This window comes from Brassica oleracea, chromosome C2, assembly GCF_000695525.1.
Source record: "Brassica oleracea var. oleracea cultivar TO1000 chromosome C2, BOL, whole genome shotgun sequence".
Lineage (NCBI taxonomy): Eukaryota > Viridiplantae > Streptophyta > Magnoliopsida > Brassicales > Brassicaceae > Brassica > Brassica oleracea.
Genome location: NC_027749.1, coordinates 952,185 through 972,358, shown reverse-complemented (window position 1 = coordinate 972,358; position 20,174 = coordinate 952,185). Strand labels below are relative to the sequence as shown.

The 20,174-nt window shown below is 39.3% G+C and overlaps 4 protein-coding genes across 21 annotated transcripts; 3 read left to right on the top strand and 1 right to left on the bottom strand.

Moving 5' to 3' along the window:
• Positions 1-703: 703 nt before the first annotated feature.
• On the bottom strand, positions 704-2,527 carry LOC106325646 (uncharacterized RNA-binding protein C1827.05c-like). The gene is made up of 8 exons (XM_013763712.1): positions 2,354-2,527; positions 2,172-2,286; positions 2,026-2,081; positions 1,891-1,938; positions 1,706-1,803; positions 1,214-1,283; positions 999-1,109; positions 704-892 (listed from the first exon to the last, which is right to left on the bottom strand). Exons 1-8 carry the CDS (start codon positions 2,480-2,482, stop codon positions 842-844), a joined length of 678 nt encoding a protein of 225 aa, XP_013619166.1. The 5' UTR covers positions 2,483-2,527; the 3' UTR covers positions 704-841.
• Positions 2,528-3,745: 1,218 nt separating this feature from the next.
• On the top strand, positions 3,746-7,194 carry LOC106325644. 18 transcript variants are annotated; one of them, XM_013763692.1, is made up of 4 exons: positions 3,746-3,949; positions 4,490-4,622; positions 4,745-4,846; positions 4,968-7,194. In XM_013763692.1, the coding sequence occupies exon 4, from the start codon at positions 5,000-5,002 to the stop codon at positions 6,767-6,769; it is 1,770 nt and encodes a 589-aa protein (XP_013619146.1). In that variant the 5' UTR covers positions 3,746-3,949; positions 4,490-4,622; positions 4,745-4,846; positions 4,968-4,999; the 3' UTR covers positions 6,770-7,194. The 18 variants fall into 18 exon arrangements, with proteins under 18 accessions (XP_013619146.1, XP_013619147.1, XP_013619149.1 ...); XM_013763693.1 differs by having other exon boundaries at positions 3,771-3,949; positions 4,948-7,194; XM_013763695.1 differs by having other exon boundaries at positions 3,771-3,949; positions 4,745-4,847; positions 4,973-7,194.
• A 452-nt stretch (positions 7,195-7,646) lies between these two features.
• LOC106325643 (phosphatidylinositol-3-phosphatase myotubularin-2-like) lies at positions 7,647-12,997 on the top strand. Its single transcript, XM_013763691.1, has 19 exons — positions 7,647-7,894; positions 8,007-8,075; positions 8,235-8,309; positions 8,401-8,472; positions 8,565-8,634; positions 8,820-8,869; positions 8,960-9,249; positions 9,392-9,465; positions 9,552-9,615; positions 9,737-9,802; positions 10,186-10,285; positions 10,356-10,469; positions 10,647-10,816; positions 10,994-11,078; positions 11,310-11,528; positions 11,607-11,666; positions 11,758-11,822; positions 11,942-12,221; positions 12,296-12,997. Exons 1-19 carry the CDS (start codon positions 7,787-7,789, stop codon positions 12,746-12,748), a joined length of 2,484 nt encoding a protein of 827 aa, XP_013619145.1. The 5' UTR covers positions 7,647-7,786; the 3' UTR covers positions 12,749-12,997.
• Positions 12,998-17,495: 4,498 nt separating this feature from the next.
• LOC106320798 (3-ketoacyl-CoA synthase 21) lies at positions 17,496-19,377 on the top strand. Its single transcript, XM_013759154.1, has 2 exons — positions 17,496-18,947; positions 19,211-19,377. The coding sequence occupies exon 1, from the start codon at positions 17,549-17,551 to the stop codon at positions 18,935-18,937; it is 1,389 nt and encodes a 462-aa protein (XP_013614608.1). The 5' UTR covers positions 17,496-17,548; the 3' UTR covers positions 18,938-18,947; positions 19,211-19,377.
• Positions 19,378-20,174: the final 797 nt, after the last annotated feature.

Sequence of the window (20,174 nt, the reverse complement as noted above, 5' to 3'; positions counted from 1 at the left end):
CTTACCCCTACCAGATTACTAGCCTTAGAAATTTCATCGAGATGTCATTGAAGAGAATAAACCCAAGATTTCAATTAGGTGAATTAGTTGTAACTGGCTTCAAAAACCATTACTTTCCTCCCGATATTGAATACTGCCGACTCAGCAGCAGAAACATGTTGTTATTGCCTTCATAAACTTAGAACAATTTAAAATCAAAAAGCAATTCACGTTTGATACAAAAATTTATAACTGCATACAATAACCAGATGTTGCTACTATAGAACTAAAGAATAACAAAACCGATTACCTTCGATTACAAATATTCATGAATGATTTGAGAAAAAAAATGTAGTGACAAATGTTGTGCATTTTTCATATGATGTATAAGATCTTAGGGATAAAATCATGGTTTCGGTATATTGACATTAAATGAATGAAGTTTTTCATATGATTTATGAGAAAAGTTTTTGCCAGTTTTTTTAAACAAACAATATCAAGTTTACACGTGTCTTGTTTTTGTTAGTTCATTAGTTAGAATTGTTTAGTGGATAAAGTGTTTGTTTTCAAGTGGGGTTTTAAACCTTAAACTGGTCTCGTCTTACTTTGCAGAAATCACACTGATGATGACTCATCTGGTTATGTGTATAGTTCAGACATTTCTTTGCACAACTTTGTTATCATTGCAACTGTTGCCATCACCGGTGGTAAAGAGGAATTGAGATTCGTGCAGAAATAAATATTTATTGCAATAACAGATACTTTGAAAAGGTTTAGATTTGGATCCCATGTCAGAAGTACAACAACAAACAAGATCCTACTCCAAAAATGCTTATCGAAAAAAATGTATTCTCTCCACAGCTTAGTCTTCACTAAACTTGATCTTCTTAGGTAATGGCTGTGTGTTTCCAACCTGAAGCAGCAACCAAAGAACACACGGTTATTTACTTGGTCTATGTTCGGTTTATATAAGATGTAGAGAGAAAGTAGAAGAAACTGTGTATAGTCGGGATACTTACAAGCTCAGGGCATTGATATTCTATTCCAGCAGCTTCGATTCTCTTTCTCCTTTTCTGATCCCGTTTCACTACCTTGTTCAACATTTTCCTATGCTCTTCCAATGTCCTTTCCTGTGTACATTAGAAAAAAAAAAAAAAAATCAAAAGTTACAGTCAATAGCTCAAGAGAAAATGGCAAAACTGAGAACGAGAAAAGAGAATTAAGATTATATTACCTTGTTATGTTGTTTACGCTCTATCTGAACCCAATCCACTGGTTTGTACTGACACTTGAACCCTTTCCACCTAAAACAAACGTTAGAGAAATCTAAAGTTTAACAATTCTTCACATGTTCTCTTCTCAAAACACTAGAGAAACTCACACACCCTAGTTGCTAGTTTCCGAGGATGGATCAGTAGCAAAGTGAAGATAAGAGTATCGAGTTGTAAAGCCTGATAACAACTATAACTCCCATTTTATTTACCCTAATTTCACTTTTAATTTTCACATCTTATCCTTAGACCTGCATGTCATAACGTCTTAACTCTACAAACCATAGACACGGTCCTTCTAAGCTTTGCATTAAACCACAAGAGATCGCATTAGAAACATAGCTATTTCATTAAACAACATAGGCAGCTAAGCAATATAGCTAACCTTACGCAACTGAATATGCCAAGTAAAAAAACGCTAGAAAAAATGAAGTGGATGTAAAGAAGTGACTCACAGATTGGGTTTAACATGCTCAGGTGGAATGACACGGACTTGAAGCATGTGCTCGAGCAACAGATAGTCATTCATTGCACCCGCTGCAATTTCCGCCACCTACACATAACCAAAATGTTAAAAAAAAAAAACTTTTAACAATATATAAAGCGTTTCACCATTTTATTAAGGTTCACGAGTATATACCTCAGGGTCCTCAAACTGTATGAACCCAAAATGCTTTGACTTCCCAGTCTATTAAAAAATAAAATAAATAATAATGAGAAAAAAAGACAGAACATAACCTCAAGAGACCAGACAGGAGCAAAGAATTAAAACAACCTTTTTGTTTCGGGCGACTCTGACTCTCTTGACTGTTCCAAACTGCGTGAAGAAAGCTATGCACCAAAAGAGACAACATTTGAGCGGTCCGTGACATCAAATCAAAGTGTCAATTTAGCTGGTAATCAAGTAAAAAAAAAGGTAACCTTCGATCTCAGTCTCGTAGAACCCATGAGGGAGACGACCAATGTACAGCACCGTGGCTTTGCTCTCAACAGGTTTGGTCACTGGTGCTTTTCGAGCTGGACCGCCTCCTAGTGGCTATCAACAGACGAGATTCAAATTAAAACCCAAACAGAATCCGAAACGAATCAGAAAAGAAAATTACCAAAAAATCAGCCGATGGTTTCGGGTTCTCGGGAACAGCCAGCTGAGAAGAAGAAGAAGAAGAAGCAGCAGCCGAAGCTGAGATCTTCTTCATGTTCTTCTTCAGAGCTTTCTTCGCCTTGGCACCCATTGTTTTATCAGAGTCGGGATAAAATTAGGGTTTTATCAGAGAATTTATAAAAGCTGTGTTAATTCATGAAGAAACCGAGATGCGAGGAAGAAAGTGCAAATATATATGGGCCTGAAGACCACAGATATGGGCCTGAAAGCTTAATAAATAAAGTACAATTTGACCCGTTTCAAACCAAAACCCGCCCCGATAATGGATTAACATAAAAGAAACGACAAGTTTACGCGTGTTAGCCATTAATGATTGTGACGGATCTCTTCTTCCTAATCCTAACCCAAAATAGTTTTCATATTTATGATTATCTTATTCAAAACAAGGAAAGGATACCTGATCCAGTAGTTTCTTGTCTGTTGCTCCTTTATTTTATTAGAGATTACATTTTGACTCCCACATATTTAGTTTCTATCCGCAGTCCCCCAAAGCAAGACATGTCGCAAGTCGACAAGTTATGAATCAGTTGTTTCCGTCTGAACGAGTCAAGATTCACTATTATGAGATTCGTTTGCTCTGTTTCAGAATTTCTATGCCCCGTGGGGATGAAATGGTCAACTTTGGTTTAATCTTCATTTGCACAATTAGATGCAAACGTGGCATTCAATTGTTTTGTGTTTTTGTTTTCACTCTAGCATACAACACGTAAGGTGCATATGGTCCAACAAGTAACATCCACTCAACACCTTTCAAATAGCTTACAATAGATAGAAATAAATACCTAATTGGAAATATATTGCTTTCATGTTTGACAAGTTCAACGTCAACCAAACTAGTTGGGTCAATTTTGTTCCCTAACGTGTCGGTTAAGTTTAAACAATTTAATGTTTATAAGTAAGAATAAAATGGAGATCAAAATTTATTTCAAATAACATGTGACTGATCTAATATTCTTTTCTTTCATTCTTATGATCAATTATTCCATTTTGTTTTATATTTAGTGAAAATAGATACTTATCAATATGTTACTTTGAAAATAATTAATTTTTTAAAACTAGCTTAATTCATGTTTTTCTTGTGCTAAATATTCGATGATGCCACTACAACAAAGTTTGAATACAAACAATTTATTATCTATACAAGTAGCAACCAATTTATCAACCAAATTTTGATTTAGTAGAATGGATAAATGAAAAATACTTTGTAAAAAAACATTTGGGGTCTAGAAAGTCACAATCATAAAAGTTCAACGCGAAAAACGTAATAATCTTAACCAAAAGCACTGAAACTAAAAAAAGATTAAAAAGGCAAATATAGGATTCTTTCACACGAACTTGACTCTCTCTCTCTCTCTCTCTCTCTCTCCCCATAATTTCCTGCTTTAACTTTTTTCTCTCTCTCTCTCTCTCTCTCTCTCTCTCTCTTCCATGTGGGATGTGGCTATAGTCGTCTTTCACTGCACCTTCCTCGCCACTTTCTCTCCTCTCTTCCGCCAATTTTTTCCTCTCTGACTCCCATCATTTCCTCGAATAATCGGTAAGCTTCTTCTTCTCCTCTCGCGCTCTACGCGCTTCCTCGTTTGCAGACGCCTCTTCTGTTTCCATATCTGTTTCTCGATTCGCCGACAATTCCAATTCGAATCGTTCATACGCCTTTTAGTGATTTCGCGAGGCCGTGTTTACATACTGCAGCTGGAGATTTTCTTTTCTTAGAAGCTCGATTTGGTTAGTTGGTAGGATTGGCGAGCTCTGTAGCTAGATTTCATCCAATTTTCAGCTAAATCGATTCGTATTGCTTGCGTAAGAGCTGTTTTCTTGATGATTCCAGCTCGAGATTTCGAGTTTTTTTTGATGTGAATGGTTGATTCTGCGTTTCCTCACTCGTATTGGTTAACCGATTGTTCGTGATTTTGATTGGCGATTCTGCGTAACTCGATCTCTGTAGCATAGATTTTCGCCTAATTTCAGCTAAATCGATTTATATTTACGTGCGTAAGAGCTAATTTCAGCTCGAGATTTCAATTTTGGATGTGAATGATTCCTGATTGGTTCCTGATGTTGTTCATTCATTGTGTAGGAGACACTGTTGATTGTATTGAGAGAGAGGATGGTTTCAGAGACTTGTTAGTTGGTAGGATTGGCGATTCTGCGTAACTTGAGCTCTGTAGCATAGATTTTCGCCTAATTTCAGCAAAATCGATTCATATTAAGTGCGTAAGAGCTGTTCTCTTAATGATTCCAGCTCGAGATTTCGACTTTTTGATGTGAATTGATTGATTATACGTTTCAATGGCTAACAGATTGTTCGTGATGTTGTTCATTCATTGTGTAGGAGACACTGTTGATTGTAACGCAGCAGTTTGAGAGAGAGAGTTGGTAGGATTGGAGATTCCACGTAACTTGAGCTGCTAGATTTCTCCAACTTTCATATTACGTGCGTAAGAGCTGTTTTCTTGATGATAATCCCACCTCGAGATTTCGAGTTTTTGATGTGAATGATTGATTCTTCGTTTCCTCACTTGTATTGGTTCACAGATTGTTCATTCATTGTGTAGGAGAGAGACACTGTTGATTGTATCGAGAGAGGATGGTTTCAGAGACTTGGTTTCGTAACCTGTGGAAATTCCCAAAGAAAAACGAAGGTCATAAAGAGAAGGATGTGCTTGGAGTATTAGCCTTCGAGGTCGCGAGTCTACTCTCCAAACTCGTTCATCTATGGCAGTCCCTGAGCGATAAGAACGTTGCGAGGCTCAGGCAAGAGATAACGCGTTCCGCGGGCATCAAGAAGCTAGTTTCAGATGACGATGACTTCATCGTGAGGCTAATACGCGACGAGATGATGGAGAACGTTGAGAACGTAGCGAAAGCTGTTGCTAGGCTCGCTGTAAAATGCAACGATCCCAAGCTGAAGAGCTTCGAGAGTTGTTTCGGCGAGATGATGAAGACGGGAGCTGACCCTTACGGGTGGCAGTTTGGGTGGAAAAAAATGGATAGAAAGGTTAAGAGGATGGAGCGGTTTATCTCGTCTAATGCGAGTCTTTACCAGGAGACTGAGATTCTGACGGAGCTTGAGCAGAGTCTCAAGAGAAGGCAGAGCAATGAATCTGCAACCGATAATATAGTGGAGTACAAGAAAAAAGTCACGTGGAAGAAACATGAAGTGAAGAATCTAAGGGAGGTGTCTCTTTGGAACCGTACTTATGACTACACCGTCCTTCTCTTGGTGAGATCGATTTTCACAATCTTGACTAGGACTAAACATGTTTTCGGCATTAGTTACAGAGCAGAGGCTAGCGATGTTAGCTCTGCGGATTCTGATTTCATCGCTCGCGGCCACTCGGTTTCCACAGTTTTGACGCACCAGTCCGAGACTACCCGTCCTCCTAGATTTGCTTCTGGTCCCCTTGGGAGATTTACAGGTCCAGCGTCAGGCTCAGCTGCTACAAAGTCCACGAAGATGGGTGATTTCCTCTCGGGCTCACTCACTACCCAGTCCCCTAAGTCAGGTCCTCTTGCCCCAGAAAAGAACAAACGTTTCAAGTTTTACTCGGGTCCTCTCGGGAAGTTCACCTCCAAATCAGGACCGCTTATGGGAATGGGCAAACACAACAAGAAGACGGTGGTGCAGACACCGGAAAGGCCTTCGGTCTCCTCAGCGAAAAAGCAGTCAAAACCCAACCGTTTAACACAGGTTGGTCCCTTTAAAGGATGCATGGTATCTCAAGACGGTATCACTCCTCTCAGCACTAGGACCCAGAACGGAGCTAGGCATAGTAGCGCCGAGCATCATCAAGGAAGTTCCAACACTGTCCACGTTGAAAGACCCAAGTTGTCAGATGCTGCTCCTAACACCCTCGGCGCCGCTTGCTTAGCGTTACACTACGCTAATGTCATCATCGTGATAGAGAGGTTTGTTGCATCTCCTCATCTGATAGGCGACGACGCGAGAGACGACCTATACAACATGTTACCTGCGAGCGTGAGAAAATCGCTGAGAGAGGAGCTAAAGCCCTACTCGAAAAACTTGAGCTCTTCCGCGGTTTATGATCCAGGGCTAGCGAAGGAGTGGACAGACGCAATGGCGGGCATCTTGGAATGGTTGGGTCCGTTAGCTCACAACATGATAAAATGGCAGTCTGAGAGGAGCTACGAGAACCAAAGCTTGGTCTCGAGGACGCACATAGTTCTTGCGCAGACTCTCTTCTTTGCGAACCAGCAGAAAACAGAAACCATCATCACGGAGCTTCTTGTCGGGCTCAACTATGTCTGGAGATATGGCAGAGAGCTTAACGCCAAGGCTCTTCAAGAGTGTACTAGTAGTCAAACCCTTGAGAAATGTTTAGACACAGATAACTAGTCGAAGCTTTCCAAGACTAGATTTATTTTACTACTTCTTTGACCTAAACTGGCACTGGAACTCAACCAAACCGTGCAGCTTGGACCAAACCCGAGGACGAAAAGCTGTTACATTGCTAGATTACCACGAGAGGTATTATGATGTATGTGAGCGTCTCTTTTATCTTTATCTCCTTAACTATTCTGACTTGTAGTAGGATGTGATGATGCGTTGTATATTGTTCTACGAGATTTTATTGTGGTTGAGATGATACATACTACTGCTGCATATACGTATGTGCCAAGGTTGTTTTTGATTATTGTAATGGTGATGATACAGAAGAATCCTTGATTTGGGGATTTTAAGTTCCGACTTGTTCAAGTTATGTCTGTATTATTATAACTCCTGCTTGTTGTTCCCTCGGTCAGAGTTTATTCGTATGGTGATGTCACTGGTGTGGGTTCTTCATGGAAACCAATTCATAAGTCGCAAATCTCAAAATTCAGTTTTTTTTTTTTTGGTAAAAATCTCAAAATTCAGTTACGTATACGGTTACACCATTAATATTCTTGTATATTGCATACAATACGAATGCGTATGGTGTTTGCTTTATACGATCATAAATATACATATGGTTCATCATACACATGCAAATACAAATTCAGTTTTTAAATTCATTTTGGGATATTATAATACGATTTAAAATATATATATATATCTAATTTATAATTAAAACATTGTTATTGTTATTTTTGCATTATCCAATTTTTCTCTTGCTGAAATTTTAATTATCCGAAACTACACTCAAGTTTTCCATTAGAGGACTTTTTATCAACAAAATCTGTTTAAAATAGGTAAGAAAGCCCATTATTAATCAAACAAAAAAAAGTCTAAAACGCAAAGCGTTGGCCGTACGGAAGAAACTACGCCGTATTCGAGAGTCTCATTGTCTTCGCAGCGAAACAAAAGGCAGCGTGCGAAATCCGTCGTTTCCCACCGTTAAGAGGCAGAGAAAGGCGAAGCCTCGTCACCGTTTAAATGACGGCGCCGAGAAACTCCTCTAGGCGATTACGATCGCTGCGATATTCTTCGGAGAAGATGGAAGGTACCGGAAGCTGGGACGTGCTTGAATGGACCAAACTCGATGTATACCTCTCTTAACTTTTTCAATCGTGTTGCTCATCTTGTTTATTGGGTATTGATTAGGGTTAATCGATTGACGCCTAATGTTTAATGTTTAATTATTTTCTCTTTTCAGCAAGCTTCTTGGTCAAGCTCGTACTCAAACTTGGATTGCTTGCTGGATTCTGAGAGGATCACCTTCGAGGTATCTCATTAGCGTTCCTTCAAAATTAGCAATGTTAAATAAATCGCTAGGTAGTTAGGCGGTTTATATAAGATTATTGTATTGCAGAGAGTCTTTGTGTGTGTGTGTGTGTGTTTGTTGAAAAATTATTTATATTCTTGTTATGGCTGTTGATTACAGTGTTGTGGAGTTATACTCATAAACACCAATGAAGCGGGGACCCTCTTACTCACAAATTTCCGTATTCTTTTTTTGGTATTATGGCTTGTCTTTCTTCTTCTTTTGTGTCTTGTTATGTTTAAAATGGTGCATCACATCAATCAATCCTTGTTTAATCTTTGTGAAGAGGGAAGGAACCAGAGATCCTGTTCCACTTGGTACTATTCCACTGGTGGCTATCGAGAAGTTTAACAAAACGGTCAGGTTTTAGTTATTAGTAACGTTTTGAGTTTAATCTTAGTGAAGATGGGCTTTAATTTGTTTGTTCTGTGTCGTTGTTGATGTATGTAGGTGCAGAAAGTTCATTCAAGCAGACATCAGTCCACCAAGAATCCACCAAAACGTCTTTTACAGGTCACTGGTATGTTGTTTCCGTGTTACCATTTGCTAAAACTGATTTCAGTAGTTTTGTTTTATCAGATTCATACGCCTTATATTAAAATACCACTGCAATAATGTTGGTTGAAGGGATTTTGTTACCGTGTTATCTAACACCTTCTTTATGTTAGTTTGAAACTATTCTTGTGAATCATGTGCATTTCGCAGGCAAAGATATGAGGATAATTGTCTATGGTTTTCGCCCTGGAACCAAGCAGGTGAAACTTTGACTCTCTTTTTCCTCTATATTGCTGCATTCTGCATTTCCTTTTGCAGCCCTATTTGATTCTATTGGTATAACTTTGCAGAGGCGTTCTCTAGTTGATGCACTATTGAGGTGTAGCAATCTAGAGAGAGTATGGGATCTTTATGCTTTTACATGTGGGCCTTCCAAATTCGGCAACAAAAACCCAAAGGAAAGATTGCTTAACGAATATTTTCGACTTCTCGGAAAAGGTTCATTGCGAGCGTCAATGAATATGATTAAAGACGGTTCATTCTCAGTTTCCAATGACTTTTGGCGGATAACTGACTTGAACTCGAATTATAACTTGTGTCCGACTTATCCGTTTGCTTTGATGGTTCCAAAATCCATTAGGTAGGACATTGATTCTTTGAACATGAATGAAAAGAGTTTAATTTGGTCTCTACCAGCGTTTAGAGTTTCTGTTTTTTTTTGTTTAAACTATCTTCCTGGAAAGTATAGTCTTGAACTAAAATTACTGTATGTTTTATGTCAGTGATGAAGAGCTGACCCAAGCGTCTACTTTCCGGGCAAAAAGTCGCCTGCCCGTGATCTCGTGGTGCCATCCAGGTAGAAATGCAGCTGTTCTGTTGCTTCCATTTGAATTTTGTTCGTATAGCTTCCGCATTTACACATGTTTCTTTCTTTAATTGCAGGAACTGGAGCTGTGATTGCTCGCTCTTCACAACCTTTAGTTGGTCTGATGATGAACATGAGGAGGTACATAGAAGTTTCAGTTTCATGCCAGAATTTTCATGATAATTGAGTTTCTTATTTTGAATCTCAAAGTGCTTGAAGTGATGGATTCTGAAGTTTCTTATGTTTTGCTCTTTTTCAACAGTAACTTTGATGAAAAACTTGTTGCTTCATTCTGCACTCAGTTAGCTGGTCACAAGGGAGCACCACGGTGAGCTTCCTATGTTCGTTCTCATTTGGTTAAAGTTAACATTTGGATTTACTATTGATCTCCTTTATATCATCTTTAAGCCCATGACACTGCAAGCACTGATCTCCTTTATATCATCTTTAAGCCCATGACACTTCCTTGTGCTTGCATTTCTTGTATGGTTTTGTGTTTGCTGAAAAAGAGTGCTAGTAGAAAATATAAATTGCATATGCATATAACTGTTGGCCCAATTGAGCGTGGGATGATTTCTGAAATATTCAGAAAGGTCTATTTGTGTAGAATAAAATAATAGTCTGTTGGTTCATATCTTCCTTCTATATGGTTGAATGCTGCTATTTTGTTATAAAAAATGCACTTACTCTCGTTTTGTTTTTATGTCATAGGAAGCTTTACATCGCAGATGCAAGACCTAGGAAAAATGCGTTAGCAAATGGAGCAATGGGAGGAGGCTCAGAATCATCTTCAAATTATTTGCAATCTGAAGTATGACCTGGTTTGAAGCTCAATATTTTTGTCGTCGTGAAATGTTCTTACTGACACTGTTTCTCTTCAGATTGTGTTCTTTGGGATAGACAACATACATGCAATGAGAGAGAGCTTTTCCCGCCTTAGGGATTATTTAGATATGCACGGTACAACATCATCCGATGGGACGTCATCATTCTTGGTAAGTAACTTCAAGGGAATAACATTTAGGTGGTTCAACTAAATCAAATATGCTTCTATTGTATTAAGCTTAAAGCATGTTGACATGATCTTACATCAACGTTCAAATGAATGTTTGGAACCATAATCTTTCTTCCGTTGCTAAAGGTGGAGATATCTGTTTGTTTGAAATTTATAGAGACATGGTGGCTGGACTTGGGGTGGAGGTAATCTCAGTAGTATGTCTGCTTCAGTATCCTTGCTTGGAGAAAGTGGTTGGCTGAGCCACATCCAAAGCATCTTAGCTGGTGTGGCTTGGATTGCTGCACGTGTTGCTATGGAGTCAGCATCAGTTCTTGTGCACTGCAGGTTAGCTAACTTAAGGCCACTGATCTGTTTTACTAGGCTATACCAATGTTTATATGTGTTAAGACAAAGATGCATCTGTCTCAAGCAGACAAATCAATCTGTTAATTCATGCAGTTTACTACTCTCAGTAGAATTATTCTTATATCCCGAGTTGTGAATTGTAATGTCTTTGTGCAGTGATGGATGGGACAGAACAACTCAGCTGGTTTCTCTTGCATGCTTATTACTTGATCCATACTATAGAACATTTGCTGGGTTTCAGGTATACTTTTCTGGATTAATGATCTCGTTTTGACTGAATTTACGAATTTTATAGATTTCAAGTTTAGGATTTTAACTTGATATTGTCTACTCATAGAATACTATGTAGCGAATGCTAACATTTCAGACGTTCTTACCAGCTAATTCACCTGCATAAGCTGCCTTTCTTAGATTTTTGTTTGATCCACCATTGTCTTACTTAATCTTTTCTCCTGTTCTGACTTCGCATCAGGCTCTCGTCGAAAAGGATTGGTTAGCATTCGGTCACCCATTTTCAGATCGTATAGGAATGCCCAACGTTGCTGGATCTGGTAGTTTTGAATTACCAATTCAATCTTCTTCCGCTAGGAGTTTCCCTTCATCTCCAGTGCGGCAAACTTCAGGATCAACAGCTACTCAATCGCCTGGCTCTTCACATGGTTTGAACAACTATTCTCCTATATTTTTGCAGGTATGCATCTCCTGCTTGCATTTATATATTCCTTTTTGGTGTGGCAGATCTACTAACAATAGTTGATTATGTTTGCAGTGGGTTGATTGCGTTTCACAGCTGATGCGGATGTATCCTTGTGCTTTCGAGTTTTCTCCGGTAAGTATAAAGACTGTTTGCAGATGTCTGATAGTGTCATGATGAACTTTTTTGCTAAAGCTATTCTCTGCCCTTCAATATTCTGTTTCAGACTTTCCTGGTAGATTTCACGGACTGCTTGCTTTCATGTCGTTTTGGGAACTTCTTGTGCAACAGGTAACCTCGTATTTGAAACTTTCTTCGGTAGTTTAGTTGTAAAGTTAGAAGTTCATCATAGTAAGTGACCGTCACAGACCAGTTTAGTATATATTTTTACTCTTTCTTGATGATTACAGTGAAAAGGAGAGGCAAGAATGTAGGATTAGTGAATCCAGCGGATGCCTATGGGCTTACTTAACTGATTTGCGTTCCTTTGGTGGAACTTCTCATGCACATTGCAACCCGCTTTACGATCCCTCAAGATATAACGGCGCATTGTTACCTCCTGCTGCAGCTCTAGCCCCGACTCTCTGGCCCCAGTTCCACCTTCGCTGGGCCTGCCCTGTGGAACCGGATGCTTCAGAAACCGAGGTCCAATGCAGAGCCATGTCTGTTAAGCATTTAGAGATGAAAAAGGTAAATTCATCGGCCTTAACATGCTATTATGGTCAGGGTCTGATTGCTTCTTGTGTTGGAAAAATTTGGAACAGGGGAAAGAAGAAGCAGAGAGGAAGGTAGATGCTTTATCCTCTACAGTGGAGTCACTTAACGAAGAGCTGCGGAAAGAAAGGAATATAAGTCGTGCAGCTAAAGAATCGGCAAAGAAAGCTATCAAAGAGCGCGGTGTCATATCACGAGCCGTGCAGTCACTCGGCTGCAAAGTTAACTTCACAAGGAACGGAGATTGCACGGTTGAAGTAGAAGACGGGCCACATAAATGTTCTCACTCGATTCCCCATGATGTCTCGGAATCTATCTCATCAGTGAGTGAAGACAAAGTTTGCGAAGCGTTGTTGTGTCCGTTGCGTGCCAGAGAAGGAACTTGTCGATGGCCTGATGCGGGTTGCTGTGCTCAGAACGGGAGCCAGTTTGTTGGGTTGAAAGCAAACTTCGAGGCGTTTGAGAAACTCTCCATCTACGATAGCTACTTCACAGCTGAATGAGAGTCGGTCTACTACACGTCTCACTAGATTGGCCCTAGTTTCAACGACTTGTGTGCAGTTTTTTTTGACAGAGTAAAAGCATAGCAACAGTAAAGAGGAGCATAGTTTATCTCGGGAACTAACTTCTTGTATAGCAATGCGATCATGTGTAGCTTCATTGAGAAAGTTAGATTATCTGATTCTTGTTTTGGTTGGTTGATAATGACCATAAGTATATATATGGTTTGATTAGTGACCTTTTATTTTATTTTGTGGATTTTTTTTCGAATTTATGTTTTCTATTGATGAATAGATTATTTACTTGTTGACAAAAAAAAAAAAAGATTATTTACTTTGAATGTGTGGGGCTGTGGCTACGGACCACGCGACAAGGCCATGGGTCACGTGATCGTGTTGTCGTGTGCCAGAAAATGGGGTCATCCAACATGGTGCGAACATTATCCTAAAAACCACCTCTTGTTCAAACGCTAGTGGTTATCAATCGATTTCAAGAAAGTAAAAAAAAACTAAATGATGGTTAGAAGGTTAGACGTACGGAGTGATTGATGCATTAAATATCGCATTTATATGAGACCCGTCAATTTGCGGGAACATCGCATAGAACGGGGTTGACTGGCGAGTGTTTTAGAAGTGCTGTAATATCTCTCTATAGTCTAAATTATTTCTACAGTCCAAAATTTTGTCAATCATGTTTTGTAAAGATTTTTTAAAGCTACAGATTTTTCTTTCCTTTTTATTTATTTTTAGCTATGGAAAACCATAAATCTAGAACACTTATTTTTTGCTTTAGAAAATTTATATGTAAGTCTTTGAATCTTTTTAAACCTACAGCTAATATTCTACGGCAAAATTATCTACAGCCACAGCAAAAAAAATCCACATATTTATTTCTAAAGCAAAAATATAAGGCTACCGTTCCTTCCAATCATCCCCAACATGTTGTATACTTTTTTTTATTTATTTTATTTCGACACGTTTGTATACTCTTTAGTTACATACGTAGTTGGCTTGAACACTATTTTGCAATTTTTTTGTCACACAAGGATGACAAAACTCATCCCAGCCTAGAGTTGAAGACTAATCTATAAAGGGTAATGAGACATTATTTTTTTTTAATTTTATAGTGTATATCATCACAACTAATTGAAATAAATACGTGGATATACCTAATCTGATTGATAGGATAAGCAAGATTGGGTATGTATATTGTATAGTATCCAAGTTTGAGAGAACAGCTTAACTACGTAAAGGTTGATATATGGAACATATAATTAATGACCATTCGTGACAGAGCACAAGAGGAAGGGGGAGTCCCCGTCTCACTCACTTACTCTTCGCGGATGACATGATGTTTTTCCTCCGAGTAGATTATGATGTCGAAAGTGCCCTGAAGTCAATACTGATCAAATATGAAAAAGCATCAGGACAGACAATAAATAAGGAAAAGTCATCTATTACCTTTTCGCGTAAGGCACCGACAGACCTAAAAAGTCGGGTACACAGCGAACTCCAAATCTGTAAGGAGGGAGGTACCGGGAAATATCTTGGCTTACCGGAACTCTTCGGTAGACGGAAGAGAGACCTTTTCTCGTCCATTGTGGATAGAATTAAGCAAAAAGCGAGCGGATGGGCAAATAGACACTTATCATCAGCCGGAAAGCTAGTGATGCTCCAGAGCGTGCTCTCTCCGATTCCTTCGCACGCAATGACGTGCTTCAAACTCCCAATCTCTCTCTGTAAAAGGATTCAGTCTGCACTGACCAGGTTTTATTGGGATGATCGTAAAGGGCTGCGGAAGTTGGCTTGGATAGCTTGGGAAAAATTTACTCTATCAAAGAACAATGGTGGCCTCGGGATTAGAGATATTCGAGCGTTCAACAACACATTTTTAGCTAAGCTCAGTTAGCGCATGCTGAAGCAACCGGAAGGATTGTTGGGGAGAGTATTGCTAAGCAACTACTGCCCGAAGGGCAACCTTCTAAGATGTATCCCTCCCAACACAACATCTCATGGGTGGCAGAGTATACTTGTAGGAAGGGATTTACTACTGGAGAACTTGGGATGGGTTGTAGGGGATGGCGCTTCTATCCAGATCTGGGAGGATCCATGGTTGAGCCTTAACTCCCCCACTAGACCCATGGGCCCAGCTACAAAAGACTCAGCTTTGTTAACCGTTCGAGATCTTATTCACGAGGGCTCAGGGGAATGGAATAGGAACCTCATCCAAGCCTTATTACCTTTTGAAGAAGAACGCATTTTGCGGCTTAAACCAAGTTCGAAAGGGGCTCCTGACGTTCTTAAATGGCTTGGAGAGAAGCAGGGAGAATATTCAGTGAAAACAAGGTATCATATTGCAATGGCGGAGGCAACGACTAGATACTTGAGGATGAAGCTTCCCCTGAATTTGACTGGCGAAAAACGGTATGGAATCTGAAATTAGCGCCCAAGGTCAAGATGTTTGCTTGGAAATGCTTGAAAGGCATTGTACCGGTAGGGGAAAGACTGCTGGCTAGGCACATCAACGTAGACCCGGCGTGCAAACGATGCGGAAGCTCTGAATCTATCAATCATCTTCTTTTTCACTGTCCTTTCACAAGAGCGGTGTGGAAATCATCCCCTCTTGATGAAAGCATTGAAGTTAACAGATTGACAGATTTGAGAGCGGATTGGAATTATATTCATGGACAAAAATGCCTTCCCCCGACGGGGCTCACAAAGTCTCCACTAGTTCCTTGGATCATGTGGTCATTATGGAAAAGACGCAACAAGCTAAAGTTTGAAAACCATGCTGGGAGTCCAGTGGAGACGCTAACGCAAGCAATCATTTCAGCGACAGAATGGGAGAATGCACATGAACAGGAGGAGAGGGGCCACCACGCCCGTTATCAAGAGCCACTACTGCAGGTTGCCACAGTCGTTAGGTCAGATGCTGCTTGGCTGGGATCTAATTTGAACGCAGGGCTGAGTTGGATTGTGATGAATGCAGAACAGAGGACCATTGGAAAGAGAAGAGCAAGCTTTACTGCCTCGGTACTTATTGCAGAGGGTATGGCGTTGAGAGAGGCGATACTGGAATGTAGAGTTCGCTGTCTCAAAGAGGTACGTTTTGAATCGGACTCGGTTCAGCTGATTAGGGCTATCAACTTGAGAAGTCCGAACTTGGAGATCTATGGCATAGCAGAAGATACCATTCTCCTGTCTGCGTATTTTGATGTTGTTGTTTTTGTTTGGATTCCCCGAGAGAGGAACTGTGAGGCAGACGGTATTGCAAAAAGAGCGTTGGCTTTGTATGAACAAGAAGTGGGTGAGGCTGAGTTATTGCCCCCACCAAACTAATTTATGAATGAAGTTTTAGTTGTGACAAAAAAAAAATTAATGACCATTCAAAATTAAAGCATCAGAGATCGTGGACATACATGTCGCATGGGGTTCACTGACAGATGAATGCTACTTTCTTTTACCCATTAACCAGTAGACATTCAAGCATGGTGATTTGATGTTACAAACTTTTTTTTTTTTTTTTTTTTTTTTTGATAATCTAGTATCCGACCACTTTGCGTGATCGACTAGCCCCCCGGGCCTAAGCCCAAGCCATTACAGGATTTTTAAGCGTCCACTTAAGGGCCCCTGGTTACGCGAAGTGGTCTGGAGGGCGAGAGACAGCCCATGTAAATACCCCTCGTGGCCGGGGCTCGAACTCAGGTGGCGGGCACCTCAGCCGAGGTTCCTTTACCACCAGACTACGAGGCCCGGTAGTTACAAACTTACAACCTCTAAAAACCTCCAGTAATTATTTAATTCTTTGTCGAATTTCAATCTCGAACCCAACGTAGTACATATGTGAGTTTTAATTTTATGTCACCAAACATAGTTATTATGTTGGTTGGGTTGTTGTAAGGATTATATATGAGTTCTCTTATCTTTTGAATTTAAATAGGTGACCAGAGACGATAGGTGTGTAATGTATATATCATCGTCGCTAAATTAACTTATGGTAGTGGTTATAAGACGACTTAAACATATTCAAATGTATTTGATGATACATTGATACGCAATGATTGTTTGAGCTTAGTTGACACACAACATCAACCAACATGAGATTGGGACTGGGATTGCATGCGGAGAGTACTGGTTCGAATTCTTTTATTGTGTTTTCATCAATGGTGATCGTTTTTAATTTCTTGAATAGTAAAAGTATATATTCGACAAACCATATATTTAAAAACTAGCCCTCGTTCATGATGATTTTAAAAAATAATTAAACATGTGTGAAATAGATGCATTGAACCATTTGCACACACACAATGGCTTGAACTTATTATAACAACCTATCTCGGTATCTAAATTGGCAAATTAGAGTGTTTTGTTTTCAGAGTGATGTGAAATTTTCTTAGAAACTAGTAACCTATATTAACGTTTCATTTAAAATTTTATTTTTTTAATATTTAAGCTATTATATTTTTAATTTTGTAAACAAAAACCAACCATTATAAAAATAAATCATGCATGAGACTTATCTATCAATCTTACGTATCAAAACAAGTTGGTCACAAGAAATAGAAATATATATATACGTAATATTTTTAATTAATTTAAATCATACTAAATTTTCTTTTAACTATATTTAAATAAAAAAAAGTAGTTGGTGGAGAAGTTATAATTCCATGACAAAGGTAATTTAAGACAAAAGCTAACTATGTCACTTAACTCTATAAAATCCGTACACTTCCTACAACTTTGACACAACTTGGAAACGTAAAAAAAAACACAATACACTTTCTCTCTCTCGGTCTCTCTTCCATGGAGCTCTTTTCACTCCCTTCTCTGTTCCTTCTCTCCACTCTCTTCGTCTTCTACATCTCCAAGTTTCTCAACAAAAGAAACCAAAGAAACTGTTACATGCTTCACTACGAGTGCTTCAAGGGCAAAGACGAGAGAAAACTCGACACCGAGACGTGCGCCAAGGTCGTTGAACGAAACAAACACTTAGGTCTCGAAGAGTACAGGTTCCTTCTCCGCACGATGGCTAGTTCAGGCATCGGAGAAGAAACCTACGGCCCAATAAACGTCCTCCAAGGCAGAGAAGCCTCTCCAACTCTCCTCGACGCTTACTCTGAGATGGACGAGATCATGTTTGAAACCCTAGACAAGCTTTTCCACAAGACAAAAGGCTTTGTCTCTCCTTCGGACATAGACATCCTCGTCGTCAACGTCTCTCTCTTCGCTCCGTCTCCTTCTCTGACCTCGCGCGTCATCAACAGATACAAGATGAGGGAAGACATCAAATCCTTTAACCTCTCGGGGCTAGGGTGTAGCGCGAGCGTTATATCGATAGATATAGTGCAACGCATATTCGAAACGCGGGAAAACGCGTTTGCGCTCGTGGTTAGCACCGAGACGATGGGTCCTCACTGGTATTGCGGTAAAGATAGGTCGATGATGTTGTCAAACTGTTTATTCAGAGCTGGAGGAAGCTCAGTGCTGTTAACCAACGCCGCTAGGTTCAAGAACCGGGCTTTGATGAAGCTCGTGACTGTGGCACGTGCCCACGTGGGGGCTGAAGACGAGGCTTACTCGTGCTGCATGCAGATGGAGGACAAAGATGGTCACCCAGGCTTCCTTTTAACAAAATATCTCAAAAAAGCAGCGGCTCGTGCCCTAACCAAGAACCTCCAAGTCCTCCTGCCAAGAGTCTTGCCCGTCAAGGAACTGATCCGCTACGCGATTGTACGTGCGATTAAACGAAGAACCACCACAAAAAGAGAGTCTACGAGCTCGGGGATAGGTCTAGACTTGAAGACAGGGCTGCAGCATTTTTGTATTCACCCTGGAGGAAGAGCTATTATCGAAGGTGTCGGAACAAGCTTAGGGCTCACGGAGTTTGATATTGAGCCGTCGAGAATGGCGCTTCATAGGTTCGGTAATACATCCTCTGGTGGTTTGTGGTATGTTCTTGGTTACATGGAAGCTAAGAAGAGGTTAAAGAAAGGTGACAAGATACTAATGATGAGTATGGGAGCTGGGTTCGAGTCTAACAACTGTGTTTGGGAGGTTCTTAAGAATCTTGATGGTAAAAATGTTTGGGAAGATTCCATGGATCAATATCCTGAACTGTCCAAGATCCCTAACCCGTTCGTTGAGAAGTATGACTGGATCAATGATGATACCATGAGCTTTATTCGTGTTTGATCCATAACAAGTAAGCAATGTGGAAAATAAGATCGAAAAATATATTTTTCCAATATATATTTATGAAATATTGTGTGTTTGAAGTTTGTATTATTTGTAACGTTTAGACCGACAAGTTTTTATATTCGACTACTTTTCTACTCTTTTCCCCGTTTTGAATTTAATTTAAATTTTTTAAGCTAGTGACCAATAATTGGTGTAGAGGTAGATTTTTTGAACAGTGTCGAACAGTTTTGTGTATATTTATAGTTGTTTGCATTTACTTTTTGACAGATTTGCATTGGTGTGGTTTACCCATTTATGAGTAAGAGGGAGCAATAAATTTCATGTGTTCAGTTTATAGACATGTCTTGTATATTTATATTTACACATATATATAGATGGGTGAAATGTCAAACTCTCTGACATTACCTTTGAATGCATATTCAGTATCATTGTTAGATAGGGGAGCCTTATTTACATTTTTGTTTTTGTTCAAACTTCAAAGACTGGAGCCTTACATGAAAATAGAAAATTGTGGTCCAATGAGTCTACAATATTAGTGGAAACATGGGAGACAATAGTTTGGTTGCTCTTATACTAAAAAGGAATTTTAGAAGAGAATGTTACATTATTACAAATATAATAGCTCCTGCAATTTATAAATCGCTTTACAAACAATAGATTCGTGGTTTCTTAAAATGTTTTACTAAAACTCCCATACGATTCTGTTTACCATCTATGTTGAATATAAGTTGATTAAAATTTTGATCATAGAGAGCTGTAAGGTTATGGGTCCATTTGTAAAATGTTACTACAGTAGCTTAAAATTTTGGTTAAATCACGACTTTGGTATGAAATGTTCTCTAATTACTAGTTTAATAGTTTTGAAGTATCATTTAGAAGAAAGACCCAGTTAACGTTGCAGCTTATGTAGCTGTGAGGTTTCGGGTACATCTTTTAATGCCATTCTCGATTCAGTCCCTCCCTCCTTGAGCAACGATATAAATTGCTTGATACGTACCACAATTTCTTATTTACTTAGTTTTTGATAAGCAAATTTTGTCACGAATACATGAAAAAACTGGGCTTTTAATGGCAAAAAGTACACAAAATACAGGCTAGGAGATGAGTAAATTGCAAATATTCGTGTCGATCCGAACTGAGGAACACAATCTCTATTCTCTTTCCATTTCAATTAAATTTTCATTTGACCCTAATCGAATCTAATTATTTTTCTATTCATGTAGATATGTAA